At 35.1% G+C, this 19656-nt stretch overlaps 6 protein-coding genes across 9 annotated transcripts; 2 read left to right on the top strand and 4 right to left on the bottom strand.

Annotated features, from left to right (window-relative positions):
* Nucleotides 1-302: 302 nt before the first annotated feature.
* LOC9329715 (protein YIF1B) lies at nt 303-2129 on the bottom strand. The gene is made up of 5 exons (XM_021012999.1): nt 2023-2129; nt 1378-1550; nt 1195-1293; nt 952-1103; nt 303-836 (listed from the first exon to the last, which is right to left on the bottom strand). The coding sequence occupies exons 2-5, from the start codon at nt 1546-1548 to the stop codon at nt 449-451; spliced, it is 810 nt and encodes a 269-aa protein (XP_020868658.1). The 5' UTR covers nt 1549-1550; nt 2023-2129; the 3' UTR covers nt 303-448.
* A 183-nt stretch (nt 2130-2312) lies between these two features.
* LOC9326974 lies at nt 2313-3419 on the top strand. The gene is made up of 2 exons (XM_021013000.1): nt 2313-2633; nt 3062-3419. Exons 1-2 carry the CDS (start codon nt 2399-2401, stop codon nt 3187-3189), a joined length of 363 nt encoding a protein of 120 aa, XP_020868659.1. The 5' UTR covers nt 2313-2398; the 3' UTR covers nt 3190-3419.
* A 71-nt stretch (nt 3420-3490) lies between these two features.
* Nucleotides 3491-5234, bottom strand: LOC9329714 (peroxidase 7). Its single transcript, XM_021012998.1, has 2 exons — nt 4828-5234; nt 3491-4428 (listed from the first exon to the last, which is right to left on the bottom strand). The coding sequence occupies exons 1-2, from the start codon at nt 5206-5208 to the stop codon at nt 3667-3669; spliced, it is 1143 nt and encodes a 380-aa protein (XP_020868657.1). The 5' UTR covers nt 5209-5234; the 3' UTR covers nt 3491-3666.
* A 2181-nt stretch (nt 5235-7415) lies between these two features.
* LOC9326973 lies at nt 7416-10385 on the top strand. Its single transcript, XM_002893606.2, has 4 exons — nt 7416-8633; nt 8721-9395; nt 9477-9798; nt 9888-10385. Exons 1-4 carry the CDS (start codon nt 7768-7770, stop codon nt 10200-10202), a joined length of 2178 nt encoding a protein of 725 aa, XP_002893652.1. The 5' UTR covers nt 7416-7767; the 3' UTR covers nt 10203-10385.
* A 118-nt stretch (nt 10386-10503) lies between these two features.
* Nucleotides 10504-12896, bottom strand: LOC9326972. Its single transcript, XM_002890864.2, has one exon. The coding sequence runs from the start codon at nt 11686-11688 to the stop codon at nt 10780-10782; it is 909 nt and encodes a 302-aa protein (XP_002890910.1). The 5' UTR covers nt 11689-12896; the 3' UTR covers nt 10504-10779.
* A 93-nt stretch (nt 12897-12989) lies between these two features.
* On the bottom strand, nt 12990-14932 carry LOC9326971. 4 transcript variants are annotated; one of them, XM_021013831.1, is made up of 5 exons: nt 14831-14932; nt 14598-14715; nt 14351-14521; nt 13937-14005; nt 12990-13428 (listed from the first exon to the last, which is right to left on the bottom strand). In XM_021013831.1, exons 2-5 carry the CDS (start codon nt 14697-14699, stop codon nt 13267-13269), a joined length of 504 nt encoding a protein of 167 aa, XP_020869490.1. In that variant the 5' UTR covers nt 14700-14715; nt 14831-14932; the 3' UTR covers nt 12990-13266. The 4 variants fall into 4 exon arrangements, 3 of the variants coding, with proteins under 3 accessions (XP_020869490.1, XP_020869489.1, XP_020869491.1); XM_021013830.1 differs by lacking the exon at nt 14351-14521 and adding an exon at nt 14159-14329; XR_002329498.1 differs by lacking the exon at nt 12990-13428 and adding an exon at nt 14159-14267 and having other exon boundaries at nt 13993-14005.
* Between the last annotated feature and the right edge of the window lie 4724 nt (nt 14933-19656).

The raw sequence follows: 19656 nt of genomic DNA, 5'->3' as shown, positions 1-19656 counted from the left end.
AGTTCAGGGAAATGGTTACAAACATGCATTTTTATTTAGCAGAGAGACCAAGCCTCTAATTATAAAATGATTAGAATAAATTATAGTTAGTACAATATGTATGTGGAAAGAGAGAAATTTTATATTCACTGAATAATGATGTTGATTAATGATTAAATGTCAATCCATATTCTCTCATTGGTTCTCATGCCAGCTTTTTTCATATACAAGAAGATAGAAATATGTATATTTTATTTTATCGAATTGGAATTCCTGCAACCCATAATAATGGTGATAAAATGGTAACAAAAAGAGACTAATACAATGATTCAAAATCACTCTTTCTTCACGTCATGCAAATGAATAGAATAGACAACAAACATACATTGCCAAATACCAAGAACGTTCAAATTACGCTACAAGTACCAATAAGAATTCACAAAAACGTATTTTTTGCACAAAATCCATTTCAAAGAAGCCAATTAACACTAATGTTCCCAAGCCATATCAAAAGAGGGAACTGGACCAAGGCTAAAAACAGCAGAAGGTAGTTATGTTTGCTCGAATCATAACTTCTTACTTCAGCAAATAGAACACGTTTGATCGTCTTCACCAAGAAAATCCCAGTGCATAGACAAGTCCATGGCATCAACGCGTAGTACGAGTATCCCCACATTATCTTGGCAAAACCCGCAAGACATAGACCAGCAAAAGCGTAGCCTCCGTATGCTACAATGTCAAGTAATGGCGCCTCTCCGCTACCAAGTGATAGAAGTGTTACTTTCAGGAGCATTACTTGCAAAAACCAACCAACCAATCCTTTCACAAACAGCCAATTCAAAGCTTCCGGTGTAAACCTAGAGAATTCGGGTATAAACAGATTAATAATCTTCAGTGTCCACATCAATCATTGAAGCCATAAGACTCAAATTCTAAGAGAGAAGCATAGGGAAAGGACTCATCGAAACTTACTTTCCATTAAGTCCCAATGAAAGGCCAGCAAGAACAACGTAGGTACCAAATGCCATAAACGGAATGTACAAGTCTGGAGCATTGATATCATAGATTGGAGGCTTGTATGAGAGCCTACCACCAACTGGTTCAGATATTCTAGTCCAATGTCCCTGAGGATTTAAAACAGAATCCACATTAGTTTAATTAACGGCTGGCATGAGAAGGTCTCAAACAGAAGAAGAAAAGAGAATACTCGCTTACCCGGTGTAGGAAAGGAAACAGAACAACCTTCAATTTGTTCCTCACATATTGATCATTCACTTGAAAATAGTATTGCGGATCAGAAAAGTACCTGCTTATCTGTTTCATTTCCAACAATGAGTCAAAATCAACTTCAAAACGATAAAAAATAGATAATACATGCGATATGGAGAATTCACTTACATTGCTCTGCACATACTCAGAGCTTGATCCTAAAATTCTCTCCCCGTACGCTCCCAAACCACCACGGATAAATCCCGAGCCAGCTCCAGTGAATGGATTTCCAAACGGACCAGGCTCAGGGTTTCCTGGAGGTCTTTGCATCCCAGGTTGAGGTCCCATGTTATTATACATCTCTGCCATCAAACCAAAACCATCACAATCAACACATCTTTATCTCACATCAACCACAAAACCACCACAATCAATAACAACTCCAACTTCAAAACTCTTTAACTCTTGAAACCAAACACTAATATCAACATTTACTTCTTAGATTCCATAGAATCTTCTTCAAGATTTCGATTATGTAAAGACTAAACTACAAAAGTCCGAGAATGATACAAAACTATTTATCACCAGATCCTAATAAGTCATAATCTCAATTCGTAATCACGAGAATGCAAAGCCAACTCTAGATCTATGATTCAACAGAAGCTTTCATGTTCAATAACACAATCAATACAAAGCTAAATCCATCGAAATTTATCAAATCTCAACGAAAGAGCAAAGATCTAATCCCTAATCGAGAAACAACAACAACACATACGAAATTACAAGACGAAGAACAAAATTCCACTACCGATCCACAAAAGAATATTACTAACCCGGAGATGAAGAGGTAGAGCTCAAAGCTTCGACGAGAAAGTTAGAGCTTTCTTCTAATGGAAACAATAGATTCTTCCTCAGAAATCAAACAGTGTTGTGATCTGCACGGAGACGAAGAAGGGTATTTCCGGGTTTTCCAATTCGAAGCCGTTCTTTTCTATTTATTTGGGCCTAAATTGGGCCAATAATTTTGCGAATAGGCTCTTAATATGGATAAGATAAAATTATACTAGTAACCAAACAGAACAGGAGCAATTTCTTGTTCCTCAATTAGGTTTAGACGATATAAAACAAATCCGACGCAGGAATCAAAACCCCTTTTGCCTCAAAACCCTAATTTCGAAACTCTCTTCAAGCTCTGATTACTTGCGCAACAATGGCGAAATCAATGAGATGCAAGAAAGTGAAGAGATTGAGAGCATTAAGAAGAGAAATTGTGGAGAAGGAATCATTCACTCTAACGAGAGAAGACGCCAAATCCGCCGCTATTGAAGCCGCACTCGCTGCTCCGAAGTTACCAGTTCGTCAACCACCAGTTTCTCCGTTTATGGAAGTTGCGACGCCGTCCTCTGAGTCTGCTTCTGCCACCACTACAATCGCCAACGATATGGGTATGTTCGCTTCGTTGAATTTGCTAAAGTTGCCTCTTTGATTTTGTTCGATTTCCTATTAGATAAGGTAACGCTTAAAGAATTGACATTTCTGCTAATCTTTAGGATTTGAAATTCATTAGAATCACTCATTTTTGTTGAAATCTTTGATGGGTTTAGTTCATTTCTCTTGGGAAAGTTATAGTAATGTGACTTATCAAAGTTAGTATTGGGAGTGCATAGCAATTTGCTAAGAGAAATATTTATCATTTTATCTAAAAGCTTTGTTGGTTTCTTGATATTGAATTTTGTGCACAATTGCATCTACAAGTATACTAGTTTCTGTTTAAGCTAAATTATTGTTTGCTTGATCCTTTTATGTGTAATATCTTTGAAAGTGTTGGTATTAAGGCTCTGTTCTGTTTTGGGATACTATTTGTTGTTTGCAGATGTGGAAATGGATGATGAAAAGAAAATCAAGTCGCTTAAACCTATCGGGAAGAAGTTGAAGAAGAAGTTTAAGCTGGGGATGAAGAATCGTCGCAGTAAGGGTGTCCTTCGAGGCAAACGAAACTAAATGGGTCTTGGCTTTCTACTACTGGTTTGTTTCTACTTGCATAATTAATTATGCTCTCTCTAAATTCTCAGGGTTCTTCAATGTTTAAGAATATATCATCTTTTGTACTGTGTTTTTTTCATGAGTTTCAGTCTTATAGAAACCCTAAAAACGTGATGTCGTCTGATTGTGCCTCCCATCTTTCATTTCCCTGCACCAGAATCTATCATCACAGCTATTTACTTGGTTTATTATAGTTAACGTTTAGGATTATTAGCATTAACATGATGATATATTTGTCTATGTTGGACCAATATAATAATGGTTCAAGTCAATTTGGGATAAATGTAAATCAGAAGTTGTAACGAGAATGATTCACAGTTTTTGTTGTTGTTTAGACAACAAGTTACAATAGAAAAGAGCTCAAAAATCAAACAAGAAATGACTTCAACAAAACAAAAGATTCTTTTAAAAACTCATGAGGGATAATATTTATTATTAGTAAGCTCTGGAGTTAGATTTGCTGCAAACCTTCCTGATCTCTCCGACACGATCTTCACCAGTGAGGACACCAACATTGACCAGCTTAGCCATTGACACAGCAAACTGTTGTCTGAACATCTGAGGTGGTTGCTCCGCGAAAGCCTTTACAAGTGGAGCTGTCCTTGGGTCCTTAACAAGCTCCTGATCAGTCGACAAAACTCCCATATGCTTCTGAAGATTAATGTAGTACTGATTATCGAACACTGCTGGAGTTACGGCGTCGAGCTCAACGGTCTCAGAGGCCCAGCGACACCTGCGTCGCAAGTAATCTGCGTATTTTGGGTCAATCGACGGATCTGAACCATTGGTTGCGTTGTAGTTGTAAAGCCTCGACTGGATGGTACCACAGTAGGCTTTTCCGATGGTGTGGGCACCGGAGAGGACAACTAGGTCGAGGATGTTGAGACCGTACGATTGAAACGTTTCGAGAAGGGCGGTAACATCACGGCGGCCTGAAGGGACTTTCTCAACGTCTCTAGCGTAAGAGTTTTTGGAATCACGACGACCGTAGACGTTGGGCCAGTAAGGACCACCGAGTTGGACGGTGGCAGCACGACTAGCTGATGTTAGGATGTCAGCGCATGAGACTAATCCGGGGCAAGATTTCTCCATCTCAGACTTGATATCGTCGATTAGCTCGAAGCCTCTTAGGCTTTTGCTCGCCGAAGATCTTCTCTCTGTCCCTTCGTAGTCTAGAAGAACAGACGCATCACATCCCTGAAAGTTGTTAATTCATTTACAAAATAGTCAATTTATTATCTTTTGAAATGCTTATCTATATTAGATATGGGCAAAAACACTAAGGTGCGTTTATGCATAGAATAAATCTCGTAAGTCCGTCTTCAAAATATTAAGAAACTTATATCTATTGACTATTAATATTCTAAATATGGTCTAGATAGACGAAAGAACAATTCCAACCTCTAATAAGTGAGACCCATTTTAGAACAATGTAAACCATATTTTTTTTTTTTTGGTAGGACAATGTAAACCATATATGAATCAAAAACATTGGCTTACACAGCATGAAGTAATGTTAAAATAATTACTAAGCAATTATTGAACGATTAATTAATGTTAAATAAATATTTAAGGAAGAAGATATAATTGCAATACCGTGACACCACAGTCGTGGAAGATAAGGCGGAGGAGGGCGGGACCAAGGGAAGAGTCACTCTTAGTCCATTCCCTCACTTTCCTATCAACGATTTTCTCAAAATCTGGACAAATCCTATCATAGTAATTCAACGATAATAGATTGTCCAAAGGAAACCATGACTTTGTATCATCATCGTCATCGCCTCCGTATCCTCCCGATCGGGGTAAGTCTTTCCGGCTAGCCGATACCGGCCAGGCCACGAGAATCACCAGTAGGACGACGACTGAGATCACGGCCAACTTCATTATTTTGCTTTCTTGATATCTATCTCTATTTGATTGGCTTTGATGATTTTGTTTGATGAGAGGTGTGTTGTGCGAGTAACTTATATATTGCATTTGGAAATTAATGGGATGCTTTTACGTGGGAGGCACAACTTTTAAGATTTGAATATTCATGTGACTTGCCTGCATGTCGTATATGTAATGTTTATTATAAATAATGATCTTTGCATTATTTGAAATCAGGGTTTTGACTTATTTGGATTAGATTAATTGTAATATTTTTTTGTCAACTTCGATTGGTTTATTTTAGTCTGTCCTTGGTCGGTTATATGATACTAGCTATTATTATTTATTTTGTTTTTGTCTACAATTCACAAACGTATATTTACATTGGACGATGATGACATATCAAAGCATGTTAAATCGAAATTAACAATTTTCTTGTACAATCATACATGGATTTGCTCGGATCCTCTAACAAAAGTAGCAATATTATAGGCCACGTTTATTGAGCCCTACCAAAACTACATTAGTAAATCACGACCAAGTTAGTAAACTAAGATGCTGGTATTAGTTTTCTCATGAATTTTAGCTATGGATTCTAAAGTTTTTGGTTTCTAACTAAATCCACCAAATACCTAGTTAAAAAATTAAAGTTGCATGTATAGGGTTTTGGGTACTAGCTAGATTAGTAGATTTCATATATTTTATTCACAAGAGTTCAATATTATCGTTAACCAAGTAAAGTTACAAAAACAAAATATTAAATTTCCAAATGGATCTTTTTCCAACGCATCAATAGAACTAGTTGGTGAATTGACGAGTGAAATTCATAGAATCTTCATTCTCTTACAAATCATCCACAATGTCTTCAAATTACTTTCATTATGACCAATATGTTAAATTGTTAATATCTAATGTTTGATCAACATATATAGCCAATTCATCGATTGTGAGTTGTTGCGTTGGAACTTGTTTTACGTATCGTACATCAGTTTTTAATCTTCATCTTACTTTGAAAATTTTTTAAAAACCATTTCTTGTACAATTCATGTTGAAAGTTTTTGGTTGAACTAAAATCCCCCTTTAATGAAGACATGATCATGAGCATGTTCAAAAGGATTATTAAAAATATATTTGTTGAGATAAAATCATTTTCAGAAAATTGAAGGCAAATCTGTATGTATTTTAAATTTTATCTTAAAATGATTTGTATATTAAAAAATTATAGATTTCAGTTTATATATATACACTTACAAAAAAAAAAAAAATTCTCAATCAGAGTTCAATAATCTCACTTGCATGTGATAATAGACGGCTTTTCTGATCAATAGAAAAATCTCAAACTTAATTTTATTCCTATTTATATTACCATGCTTGTCAAAAAGATAAAGATAAATTTGATAGTTAATATGAGACTATTTAGATTAGTTTTTATCGATCACCACTTTTAGTCAGGTTTATACTAATCATTCAATTTACATCTATGTTGAAGTGGAGAAGTAGATCACAGTTCATCGTAATTTAGTCTTACGATTTGATTCTATCTTAATAATATCCTAACACATGAATCTGTAGGTCGCATGTTCGATCCACGTTCACTTGACTGATAAAATTCATTGTTAAAATTTTCACTTATTTATCAATGAACACGATATACAAACACTTTAAAAACCAGTTTCTCTCTCAATACTCCAAAGTCTCTCAACTTATAAATAGTCCAAGAAAACCAATTCGTTGTCCAATTCTATTATATATGGTGCTTACATGCCTATCAGCATACCCACCACACTTACTAAATGCAAAGTGGAAAGAGTTAGAAGAAAGAGAATGAATACCAAGATAATAGTGTAAGCATAAATGATATATATTTTGAAAGTTGTTTCAATCTTTGTTTTGTCGATACCTTCATTTCTAACCTAATTTAAATTTTTAATATTTTGTTTAATTTTTTCTGACTATTTATTTTATTTAATTTAATTATTTTGTTAACATGATTAATGATGTGGCATATAATTTGATTACATGATATAATGATGCGGCATATAAAAGTGCATGGTTCCCCACTCGACAACGGCTAAATTCCTCAACGGCTCCATTTTGACTCTCGCATTTAGGAGCCTAAATCCTTAATAATTTAATTACCCTTTAATTAGTATAGTAACCAAATGCTTTATTTTCTGGCATTACTAATTAAATGTTTTTACAAGTATAATGACATTTGTTATACAATACCTTTTAATTTTCTCCAAAATTGTAGCTTTTTAGTTTTCTACAACAATTTATCACTTTTGGCCACATAAGGCTTTTCCTCAACACCTCATCCTCTGTATTCTTACACCTCATTCTTTATTCCCTTATTTTACAGACACGTTCCCAAGTTTAAGGGACAAAACAGAGCCATTTTAGGACTCACACATTTAAAAGTCTTATTACTAAACAGATAAGCACAAATACTGTTTCATTGGTTCTGTTTCTTCTTCTTCTTCTTCATCGTATCTATCTCCACCAATTGTTGTTGTTCTGTTTCTTTAACAGGAAAAAACAGAGAGAAAAATCTGTGTTTTCACTAACCCAAAACAGAGTTGTCCTCTAACTTCTTTCGATCGCTTCAAAACTCTAATGGGCATTTGAGTTTGTGTTCGATTTTTCGATTCTTAGATTGTTAAAAAAATGGCGTCTTCTCAAAGATTCGGTTTAGTCTTAAGAGATCGTAATCAAAACGCTGGCGTTTACCAGACGAATCTGAAATCTCCGGTGAAAGAGGTTTTCAAATTTCATGTCTCCGATGAGAATTTGGTCGATTCTTGGATCGAGACTCACAATAACAAGAACAATCGTGTTCTTGAATCTCCAGTAGAATCGAAGAGAAATGATAGTCCCGGTGCTTCTTCTCTGGTTCAGATATGGGAGGCGAGGCTAAACCGATCCAACGGCGGAAACTCGCCGAGCAGCTGCCAATCGACGGTGAGTAGTAGTCGGAGCGAGTCAGGACTCGGTGTTCAGAATTCCGGTCTTTCAGAATCTTCATCAATCGACGGAGATTCTGAATTTGTTGATCGAACGGTGGAGATTGAATCTAGGTCACATGTTTTGGTTTCTGATTCTGGAGAGAGCAAATGGGGACGAGTCGCTGACCTAATTCGGAGACTTAGCAACGAAGAGAAGAAACTAACCGCCGGAGATAATGGCAGCGGTGGTGGCGGTGGACTCACGATTGTCAGAACGCCGAGGCCTTGTTGCACTTCGTCGTCGTCGGAGAAAAGTAATTTTCCGGTGGTTAGTTTCTCTCCGAGGATTCGAGGACGGCAAGCGTTTACCGATTTGCTTATGCAAATGGAACGCGATCGCCACCGCGAATTGGATTGGCTTCTTGACCGCAACGCAGTTTCTAGGTTTACTCAACGTGGTCGTCTCCAGTCAATGCTAAAGCTAAGGAACCTCAATAGCTGTCTTGCGATTCAAGATAGAAACCGGTCTAACGCAAAAACAACCGGATCAAACCGAATCGGATCAGGCTCTGCAGTTCTGCATTTAAGGTTTTGTTCAGAATCTCTGTTCTATGTTTTGAGTTTAGTTCTTAGGGTTTACTTTTTCTGATCCTCGATCTTTGAACGACAACGCAGGGAGAAATTTCATGTAAACGCTGCGGCTGCAGCAGATAAAAGGAAGAATCATCAACGATCCGCTGAGATATATAACAAATCCGTAGAAGAAACAGAAGGAACTACTACCACAAGCATGAGGTTGAAGAACGGCGGTCTTACTCTCGAAGCTTTTTTCGCAGAGCGTTTGAGAGTCCGTAACCGCAAGATAGAGGAAGCAACCTTATCTAAGGAAGAAGAAACAGTAAGTGGAAGTGTTGAATCAAAAACGAAATGCCTTCAGCTGCAAGAAACAAAAGAAGTAGAAGAAACTTGCAATGATGGCGAGTCTGAGAAGAAAGAAGAAGAAAAGACAAGCCCGAGCGGATGTTTGACTCAAGAATCGCGGTTGAGACAGAATCAAGGCGAGAACAATGTGGAAAAGTATATGCAAGAAACTCGAGAAACAGAAGGTCTGGTTCATGATAGTAATGAGATGGACCAGTGCCTTGATCAACAAGAAACGTCATATTTGAATAGATGGGGAGAACAAGAAGAGTATGAAGATGAGCAGTCTTATTATGGAGAACCGAATGACGACTGGCTTAGTGAAATATCTAGGCCTCGGAGTTACTGGGAGGAATTGAGGAAGTCACGGTACCTGGAAGTAATGAACACTCGGTCTGAGAGAGAGGACATACGCAGACTCCTTGAGCGGTAAGTAACATTGAAATCAATAAGCCATGTTTCTTTATGCTTAACCATTGACTAAGAAAATGTGTTTTCTGCGAAATACAGGAGAACTGTGACAGATTTTCTGGAGAGCGGGTTGCGAGAGAAGATCGATAATCTCATGATGTCCCGCGTGCAGACACACTCAAATAAGCACTCTGAAAAATGGGAATTGCAACAAGAGGATGAGGAAGAGAAAAATGAAACTGAAGAAGAAGTCAAAGAAGAAGAGCCATTAGCGAAAGGCGAAGAGCAAGACGATAGAGATGATTTGAGCCAATCTTCTTCTTCACAGATATTTGCATCGTCTCCTGCAGGATCATGGAGTTCTCAAGACACTGACGTGACTTCCACTCCTGTCTTATCTGTTCACAATCCTCATTCACCTGTGAGTCTTTATCGATTTCTTGTTATACAATAGAAACTCGTAACCGCACTAATGGAAGAATCATTGAACCGCTTAAAAACGTTTTTCAGGAAATGGAGCTGATAAGCGGTATGAGATCACAAATCCAACAGCTTCAGCAAGAAATGTCAGTACTACGAGATTCTGTCAAAACGTGTTTAGATGCTAACGCGAGCTTACAACAGAAAGTTCACCGAGAAAACCCAATGAAACGAAAATGCTGCGTCTGCGACGAAACACAGGTCGAGGCGGTTTTGTATAGGTGCGGACATATGTGCATGTGCCTAAAATGTGCCAACGAACTACACTGGAGTGGAGGGAAATGTCCGATTTGCCGAGCTCAGATTGTGGACGTTGTTCGTGTCTTTTTCGATACAAGTAACTGAAATAAACCGTTTTAAAAACGCTGACGAATTCTCTAACCCATTAGGCCATTACACCCTCTTTTTGTTCTTATCGCGTTTGCGTTATTTGGCGTTTTGGATCTGAATATCGTATTATGCTCTCTTTATACAGTATTAGGTTATGTTACCAACATTTTGTCCAGTTTTAAGAAGCTTTTGATCACCTAACACAACCAAATAAACTAACAGAAAATTACTTGAATAAACCTTAAAACCTGGAGATGAAAGTCACAAACAGAGAGCTTCGAAACAAACATGAAAAATTGAATTTTGCAATTACAATTACTCTTCTTCAACTTTTATTTCGCAAAGATTCAACAAAGCCACACAAACCCTCAAAACTTTGAGATTAAAGTTAGAAACAGAGCTTCTAAAGCAAACACTAAAAATTCTACTTTTGACTTATTTCAGAAACATAAACCCTTTGTCGATTTTGATTTCTCAAAGACTCAACACTCTTTCTCTCCATAATATTTACACATCATCCGTAGATACATTGCATTCATACATACATATTAAAAAAAAAAAACTCTCGGTGTTCTGTTTTTGGTTTCCTTATTCAAGAGTTTTGTGCGGTTAAGAAGGTATTGAAGTCATCTCTAGCCTTACGCAAACGTGGAGTGATACAAGTTCGCGGCGAAGTAGGGCACGAAACTGAAGCCGATGCAGACGAAGTCGAGAATCTTACACGACGTTGCGGTGAAGTCTCAGCTGATCGCCGGTGATCTCGAGTACTCCTCGTCTTTAAAACGCTTCTAAGAGCCAAAGTCTCTGTTTCTCTATCGAACAAGAATCCGGAAGTCACCGGTTCTTGCACATCTCTTCCTCCGTTTCCACCGCGGCTGTTGCATTTCGTCATCTCCATCGGAAGATCGAAAAACAACCGACCGTTATCTTGAATCAGAGCTGTCGTCGATGCCCAAGAACCGCATTCGAATTTCTCTAGCGAGGCGCGTACAGAAACAGTTGATCCCGTGAAGGAAGAAGCTCTAATCATCTTCTTTCCCATCGAATCTTGGCGTTTCGAAGAAGATCTAACTGGCTTGTTTTTCCCGAAGCTAGGTAGAGACAAGCAGAAGGCGTTACATTTGAAATCTTCTTTCTTGTAGAGAATCTTCTCTGAGTAACGCGATTTCGTCATAAATATGACTGATTCTTGGTGGCTAAGCTTCTTCCGGACTCTCATCGGCTCCGGGAGCATAGGAAGCGGAACTGCGGAGTCTCTAGGAGGAGGCATCGCAGGCGGCAACACAATCTTGAAGCTATCGTCTCTTGTCGAAGAACGGGAGAAAAGAGGATTGGTTGATTTCTCGCTATGCAGAATTGCCTTCTTAACCAAGAAATTGAAATCAGGGTAAGGGTTAGGGTTTTTGTTTTCTCCGGGAAAAACTCTGAAACCTTGCCACTCATTGTCGTTAGATTTCCGGGCTAAACCATCGTCAAACGTAAGCATTGCCGGAGGAGGCATAACTAGATTGTCAACGGGAAAAAAAATTAATAGATTTTGAAAGATGGGTTTATAATTTTACGGGTAAAAAAATATGCAGAGGATAGAGATATAAGTAGTAGGAATATAAAAGAAAATGGTAAGCACGTTCATGGCAAAAGTAGTGACTTACATGTCGGTTCTATCTTTGTCCTAAGATTTTGACATGTGGTTACTATCATGAATATTAAAATAAAATGAGAATTCAAGGGAAAAAAAAAAAAGATTTGATTTTTCAATTTTAGGATGTTTGATGGAGACCGATGAAATGGTTTGCACGTAGTTTATGACCTGATCGTTTTGAGTTTAGTAAACCTTTGTGTGTGTGTGTGTGTGTGTGTTCTTCTGTCTCTCTTTATAGGTAAGTCAACACTTTTGTTTTGTGACCTGTGGAATTAGTTCTACTTAACAATACGAATCAAAATTACTCATTAAAAGCCAAGAAACATTCGAAGTAGTACAAAGTCACATGCATGTGTGTTCGCGCGGACATGGTACATCGAACTTGATTCTCATTTTATCTGAAAAATCAAACACCTAACAAATTAATGTAAAAAAGGTTAAAGAAAGTGTTGGTCTAAAACACAAAGGTTTAAGAAAGTATGAGCCTTTTCTCTTTCCTTCAACAAAAATAAAAAGTGTTGAACTTTTCTGTGCTTTTTTGGCGTTCTACAAATCATGGAAATACTTGATAAACCACTAAGAGAGTCCAATTGTCAAATGTTGACAAGCGCTTCTTTGAAATGTTCCATATTGTTGGATTTGGAAAAAAGATGATTACATTTTAGTAGATATTTTCCCGTTAGCTTTTACTCCACACTGAAGTACTTATTTGGAATTGTCCCCCTCTTTAACGTAAATTACATAAAACAAAAATCGACATGATATCCATTATTACAGCTGTGTGTAAATTTATTCATGAGCAAACTATAGTCCATGACAACAAACTAGACAAAGACAAACACATAATAAAAGAAACAAAACAACTTCACCTATCAATTATCATTCAACTGGCGAACAATAGGGTAGGAGGAATCAACGTTCCAAATTTGATTGTGCCCCAATATATAGTCCTTTACTTTTAACTTCCAATTTCTCCTTCGTATTTATTAACATGTCGGTTTGCCTAGAATCCACGTATTTATAATGAAATCTAAATTTAGTCGGTGAGAATTTTTAAGTCGGTCTCGTTCTAAACCTCTTCTTCGTCAGTTGCATGATTGGTCAGTCACTTTGTTTCTTTTATTTGATCTTGATTTTTTCGCCTTTTTGATGTAAATAGCTTTTTTTTGTTCAAAAACAATCGACCTGATATTCACTATATATAGCTGTTGTTAATTATCTTTGTGTGTTTCATCTTTTTCCAGTAAATTAGAGTCCAAGAAAATAAACTTGACAAAAGAAAATATAAAACAAAAGATTCAGAGCAACTGACCGATGATGGCAAAGAAAAGGGCTTAAATGAGACCGAGTTTATACTTCTCACCGCAGTTCGACCTGTACTCCGCCACCATGGAGATATTTTTGTTTTGTGTCCATTTCCATGAACCCGCAATTATATCACAAATGGAGGATCCAACCGAACAACTTGACCCGAAACACTTCCACTTGGGTTCTTGGTCTGCCAATATCATCACCATCGTGTGAAGTGCTTCTAATCCTCACGCTAGAGACGTTAACACGAAATGCTTCATCTGCAAACGACCGAACTCGCGGGAGTATCTATTCAACATAAAGGATAGTGGATAGTCGATTTTACAAAGATGATGTTAGTAGCTATTTTACAAAGATGATGTTAGTAGCTATTTACAAAGATGATGTTAGTAGCTATTTACAATTTAAAGTTTAAGTTTGATTTGGTTGAGGGGAGAAGTTGATAGGGTTTCTTTGTCCTCTTTATAGCGAAGGGAGGTGTAGCTAGTGGATGTACTATACTTTAGCTATATAATCATTCGTTTGGTTGTGCCAATAAATACGTATTAAATGATAAAATCGTATATGTATCAACTCTGCTAAAAACATTTCTTAGTTTGTCAAATTGAAAAGTAAAGACTCTAGCTACAAGAGAATTAAACCAAATTGGCATATTGGTTAAACATGTTCCCCTTTATCAAATAGCCTCTAAAACTCAAAACTCAGAACAACTTAACATGTATAATTCCTTTCAACCAAAAGTAGCCTTCTCCAAAACAAAAGCTATTATATCAATTCTTGATTAATCCGAGCTAACCTTCTTATCGACACTCGACTTACTGAGGATTAGAACTCCGATAGTGATCGATAAAGCTCCCGCAAACCACTGCCAAAATGTATTAAAATGTATTAGCCAAAACTCATTAAACTCACAAACCCATATATCACATTTCACCATAACAATCTTCAATGTCTACAGACTTTGATCATCACTTTCACGACACATAACGTAAAACATGTTTTCAAGATCAAAACTTACGCGAAACGATAACGATTCTTGAAAAAGAAAGAGTCCAGCTAAACCAGAAGATAGAAAATTAGCAGCAAAGTTTGTGACAGTAGCTTGTAGAGAGGACAAAGCTCTTAAACTGTTAACATAACATGCCCACATAACCACATTGCAGATTACAACTAATCCATACTTAATCACCTGTAAAAGATCAAAACTTACGCGAAACGATAACGATTCTTGAAAAAGAAAGAGTCCAGCTAAACCAGAAGATAGAAAATTGGCAGCAAAGTTTGTGACAGTAGCTTGTAGAGAGGACAAAGCTCTTAAACTGTTAACATAACATGCCCACATAACCATATTGCAGATTACAACTAATCCATACTTAATCACCTGTAAAAGATCAAAACTTTTTTAAGTAAATTTATCAAACTCAACCAAAACTAGTGATTGAAAGAACAAAACTTACGAGAGATGAGAAGAACTTGGCTGAAATGGCGGCAAGAGCTGCATTGAGTCCAGCTGAAATTGCCCAGATATAGCCTCTTTTCTTCAACTGTGCATCAGCCATGGATTTAACCAAGATTCTGGAAAAAAAAATTGCATACATTTCAAGATCCATAGCATCGATTAGTTAGTTTTAATCGAATTGGTTTTTTTAGGGTTTAAAGAAATTTGAAGTATTCTAATCAATTTCCTTACCTTCGATCGCCGAAATTCAACGATTTTGAGAGCTATCAAATCTGAAAATTGAACAAGCAACAGAGAAAGAGAAATTGAAATCTGAAGAATACGTAGTTCTAAAAAAAAAAACACCAAATGGTTTATGGGCTTATGGCCCATTTAAAGAATTCAAAGCCCATTATTATATATATTTTTTTTTCCTCAAAAGCCCATTATTTTATCAAACAGAAAAATGCCAATTTTTTTTTTTTTATAAACCCTATCGGCTATCCGGTAAGAACGCACCAAGGTGCTACATAGTGGACTGGTCCACCGTGTTAACGGTTAGGTCCTTACGGACTACTACTCTGCCTATCCCGAGTTTGGAATGCCTTCCGACTAAATGCCAGGGGTAGTCAGGCCGCCTGCATTTCTGGCTACCAGGTAAACCAATTGGGCCAAGGCCCAACTGACAGACTTTCCAAACAAATGTGTTTTTGTTTCCAGAGAAAATCGAAAAAAATGCCAATTAAATTCCACAACCATATTTTTAGTCTTGCTTATCTTGTAAAACGTAATGACCTAATAGTTTACTACAGCTAGCAGTTATATCTTGTGATGCCAAAAAAAAAAGACGTATATTATGAAACTATGTACACTTCCATGAAATGATTTATCCTAACAAGAATAATTTATCAAATGATATTTGTATAAATTAAGACTTGGAATCTTTATGTGACCTTAATTTATCAACTCTTGTATATATTTTAGAAATATCTAGTTTCAGTATGCATCCATGGACTCTTACTTCAAATCTAGTTTTCTCAACTTATATAGGTGAGAAAATGAAAGGGAAAAAGAAAAAGAAAACACAAAAGTTAGATTTTGATGCCAATATTATAATAAATATTTGAAAATATATGTGGGGGAGGGGGATTAGTGAAGAGTTTAGTTGGTGAAAAGTGAAAACCTTCGTATGTCTTCCACATAATCATTTCATCATTAGAAGCATTTATGTGTGGGTCTAATTATTTATGTTATTATTCTAAATTTATAATGATTAATCTCATTTGTATCTCTAGTAGACGTGATAAACATTACGAATATCCACTTTTAATTACATTTTTTAAGTTGAAAATTTTGATCTAAGAAAGAAAGAAGGCGGCACACTTTGCTTTAGAGGTCGAAGATAGTTTGCTACGGTCCTACGGATACTTTATACGTCGATTTACTGAGTACATTTATATCTTTATTTTAGTTTAGCTATTTTCTTAATGGACGTTTAGAGGACTAATGGTTTTAGACACAATTATAAAACGTTAAATTGTATATTTATATTCTAATGGGATGGGATTATGGATAGCCGAAGTCGTGTTTTGCGTGCCTTCTTTTGTTCTGCGGTACGAACTCTCTCCTTCTTTCTTTTTTTTTAGATTTGTTTAATTAGAGAAAACCTAATTGGACTAGATTTGAGATGTAGCAATACTATAGCATCTATCTTTACATATCTAAACTTGTTTAAGTAATGAGAGTAATGAGATTATCGAGATATTGTGGACGATCGGATGAGCAGTTGTTTGAAATATCATTAACAATAATATAAAATAATTCATGTCCTCTTTCAAAGCTTCTCTACCAATTTTACTACTGATAGTGATAATTGTTTGGCTTATCACCAGGCTTTATCACTCTAAAACAAACAAACAAAAAACGATAGTAATCGACAGTAAAGTCAAATGATAATTGATAAATACGTGAATAAGAATTAGCAAGTTTGTTTTGTTAGCGAAATCAAGACTATTTCTATTTTGATGATTATTGATCTTCGTAAATTTAATGAAAACTACAAAAGAAATTTGTCACTTTGCAGTTATTAGTTGCATTTATTGTTTTCTCTTTTAATCATTCAACCATACTATTCTATATATTTTTGTTTGTTTAAAAGAAACCACGATTCTACGGTTTTGTAATGTTGACCAATCAAAATCTATATATACATTTTTGGATCACAATTAGCAAATAAATCCTGAAGTTGAGAAGTATTTACAATGGCATGCCATTAGCATTAATTATTTAGATTTGTTTTATTTAAGTAAAGATTTTTAAATGAAATTCATTTCTCATATATTTAGCAAAAGTCTCTACAAAATCTTTCCTTAAGTAAAGATTTTAAAATCAAATAAGTTTTCAACAATTTACCAAAAATCTCTACACAATCTTTTTAAAAATCTCGACTTAGTTAACTTCTGATTTTTATCTACAAAAAAAAAATTAATAGTAACGAATGATGTAAAAATCGGGAATGTTGATACTTGATACTACAATTTCTTCTACTTCTATTTTTTTTTCATATAATGAAAATTATTTTTTAGGGATATTTTCTCAAAACCTCTAAATACAACAAAGGATTTCAAAAGATAGCTTCTCTTTTGGCGGGTCGACACGCAAACCCGCAACTCTCTACGGGCTTATCCGCATGAACCTGCGACCCGTAGTGGATAAAAATATTATTCAAAAAAAAATAACAAATGATGTTTAATTTTACGGAACGGGGTTATATGGTGTAACGGGTTTAGATCGATATTAATATTAAACAATATACTTTGGATGAAATCTTAGAATTAAAAATCAAAATTTAATTATAAAATCAGAAACACTAAACAAAATAAACAATATTAACAAAACAAATACAACTTAAAATTTTGCTAAATAATTTTTTAGTTATAAAAAATCAACCCGCGGTGTACCGCGGGATAAAATCTAGTCTTAGAATTAATTAAGGGAATGAAAAACATGATTCCTAATTATATGATTGGTAAGGTAAATTATTCAAGGAACGCGGAATATATATTATGTTGCTCTAGATATTAATAGTATATTACCAATACCAAACCCCAAACCTTGGAAACGTAATTAATTTTTTAAAAGCAACAGACCATAGCATCTATCTCTGTGTCTAATGTAGGTTCTTAGGCACAGTCTTAGGTACCAACTCTGTCAGAGTTTTGATGTATATTGGTATGATAATAGACGTGTGAACCTCTTTATTACAGCTCAAATCTATGATCTATAATCTTTGAAGTTTAATCCCTAAACCTAAAACGAAGCAAGCCCACTTTCAATTATATATCCCTAATATATATAACAACATGTGTTTTTTTTATATATTTTAAGTCTATATTTATTATTTTATTTAACCAATCTCGATCATTTTTGGGGTTGCTTAATGGCGTAATTCATTAGTCATTCATTACATACGCACTTTCGTTAATCATGCCTTCTATATTTTATTTTATTCACCCCTAAAGTCCATTCATTGTATTCTCAGTTCTTTTGAAAATATTTCATCGATCAAAAGAGATAATCTATATAACTAAATTTTGGGGTGAATAAAATCTAGTTTATTTAAACAACTTTCACATTGACAAATATTAGATCGACGAGTTTTCATGCTTTTCCGAATGTACCTATACGGAAAAATGCTTACTTATTCTGCTTCCTCGTTTTTCTAATAGTTATTTTAGTATATACAGATTTTGTAGATTCATTACTACCAGTTTATAATATACATGATAGTTATATCGTTTGTTTCCTGAATATAATTGGACCAAGATTCTTATAGACAGAATTTATTTGACCATTTTTCATTTTATGTGGAATTATGAGATTTATTGATTAATGATAATGTTTACATTGTAGAGTGGTGTTTATAACACGTCATGGAAACATACATTACCCTACACTGGATCACAATTTCGATATAATTTGTGGTTGAATCAAAAGCAACAAAATTTTGGATTTTGTGGGCTCTAAGAAATTTACTAGAGTTTAAAATATAAGTGAAGAGCCAGAAACCATAAGAAAAAAGGATAATAAGAAAAACCCATCTTTTTCATTTTAAAGTGCTCAAAGAAAAATACAAAAACTAAAGGAGCATTAAGGAGACAATGTTCGTAAATAACACCGAGTTAATGCCAAGCTGCATCATCACCATTAAGCGTGTCTCTTCTTTATTTCCTCATTCATTTTATTAACACTCTAATTAACCATCATGATCATCATTAATATTTGTCTAATTGGAATCTTATAGATCGTGAGCACTTTCATTTTCTTTGTTTGGTATGTTGTTTCCCATAAACGACAACTTTTTTCCTTTTTTGTTGTTTTATATGTTATTGGATGTAAGTGTAACAGGTATATTTTTATGGCTATGATTGGTAACCGGTACCGCTTTGACAGTTACCAATCACAAAATTTTTATGAAAAGCGGTACACTATAAAAAAAAAAAACTGTTTTTTAGACAAAAACAAAAATAAATTAAAACGGTTACGGTTAAATACGGTTACGGTTAAATACGGTTATAACGATTACGGTTAAATACGGTTATAACGGTTACGGTTAAATATGGTTACGGTTACAACGGTTACGGATAATTATGGTTATAGTTATTTGATGACTACAATACGGTTAATATCGGAGGCGAAATCTTACGAGTTACCTAACTTATTATAATACTTTTCATAAAATCAAAAAATATGTTACAAACAAAATTTTCTTCATTTCGAGCAAAATAACAGTATAACATATTTGTTTGAGAAAAAGACCATTTTTTATAACGTAGATTTTTTCATATGCGGTATCATTTACTTTTTTGAAAATCTTAATCTGAATATTCGATAAATTTTTTTGCATTATATGGAGTTACAATTATATTTTTAAAGTTTTAACTATGCAGTTAACCATATGGTTAAATAACGGTTTTCATATGTTTACCGTTAATTAACGGTTACGGTTAATATATTTTTTAACTGTAACTAATTATTTTTTACGGTTACGGTTTTAACCGTTTTTATACGGTTACGGT

This window comes from Arabidopsis lyrata (assembly GCF_000004255.2).
Source record: "Arabidopsis lyrata subsp. lyrata unplaced genomic scaffold ARALYscaffold_1, whole genome shotgun sequence".
In the NCBI taxonomy this organism is placed as follows: domain Eukaryota; kingdom Viridiplantae; phylum Streptophyta; class Magnoliopsida; order Brassicales; family Brassicaceae; genus Arabidopsis; species Arabidopsis lyrata.
Note: the sequence above shows the minus strand (reverse complement) of the source record. Positions and strands in the feature narration are given on the sequence as shown.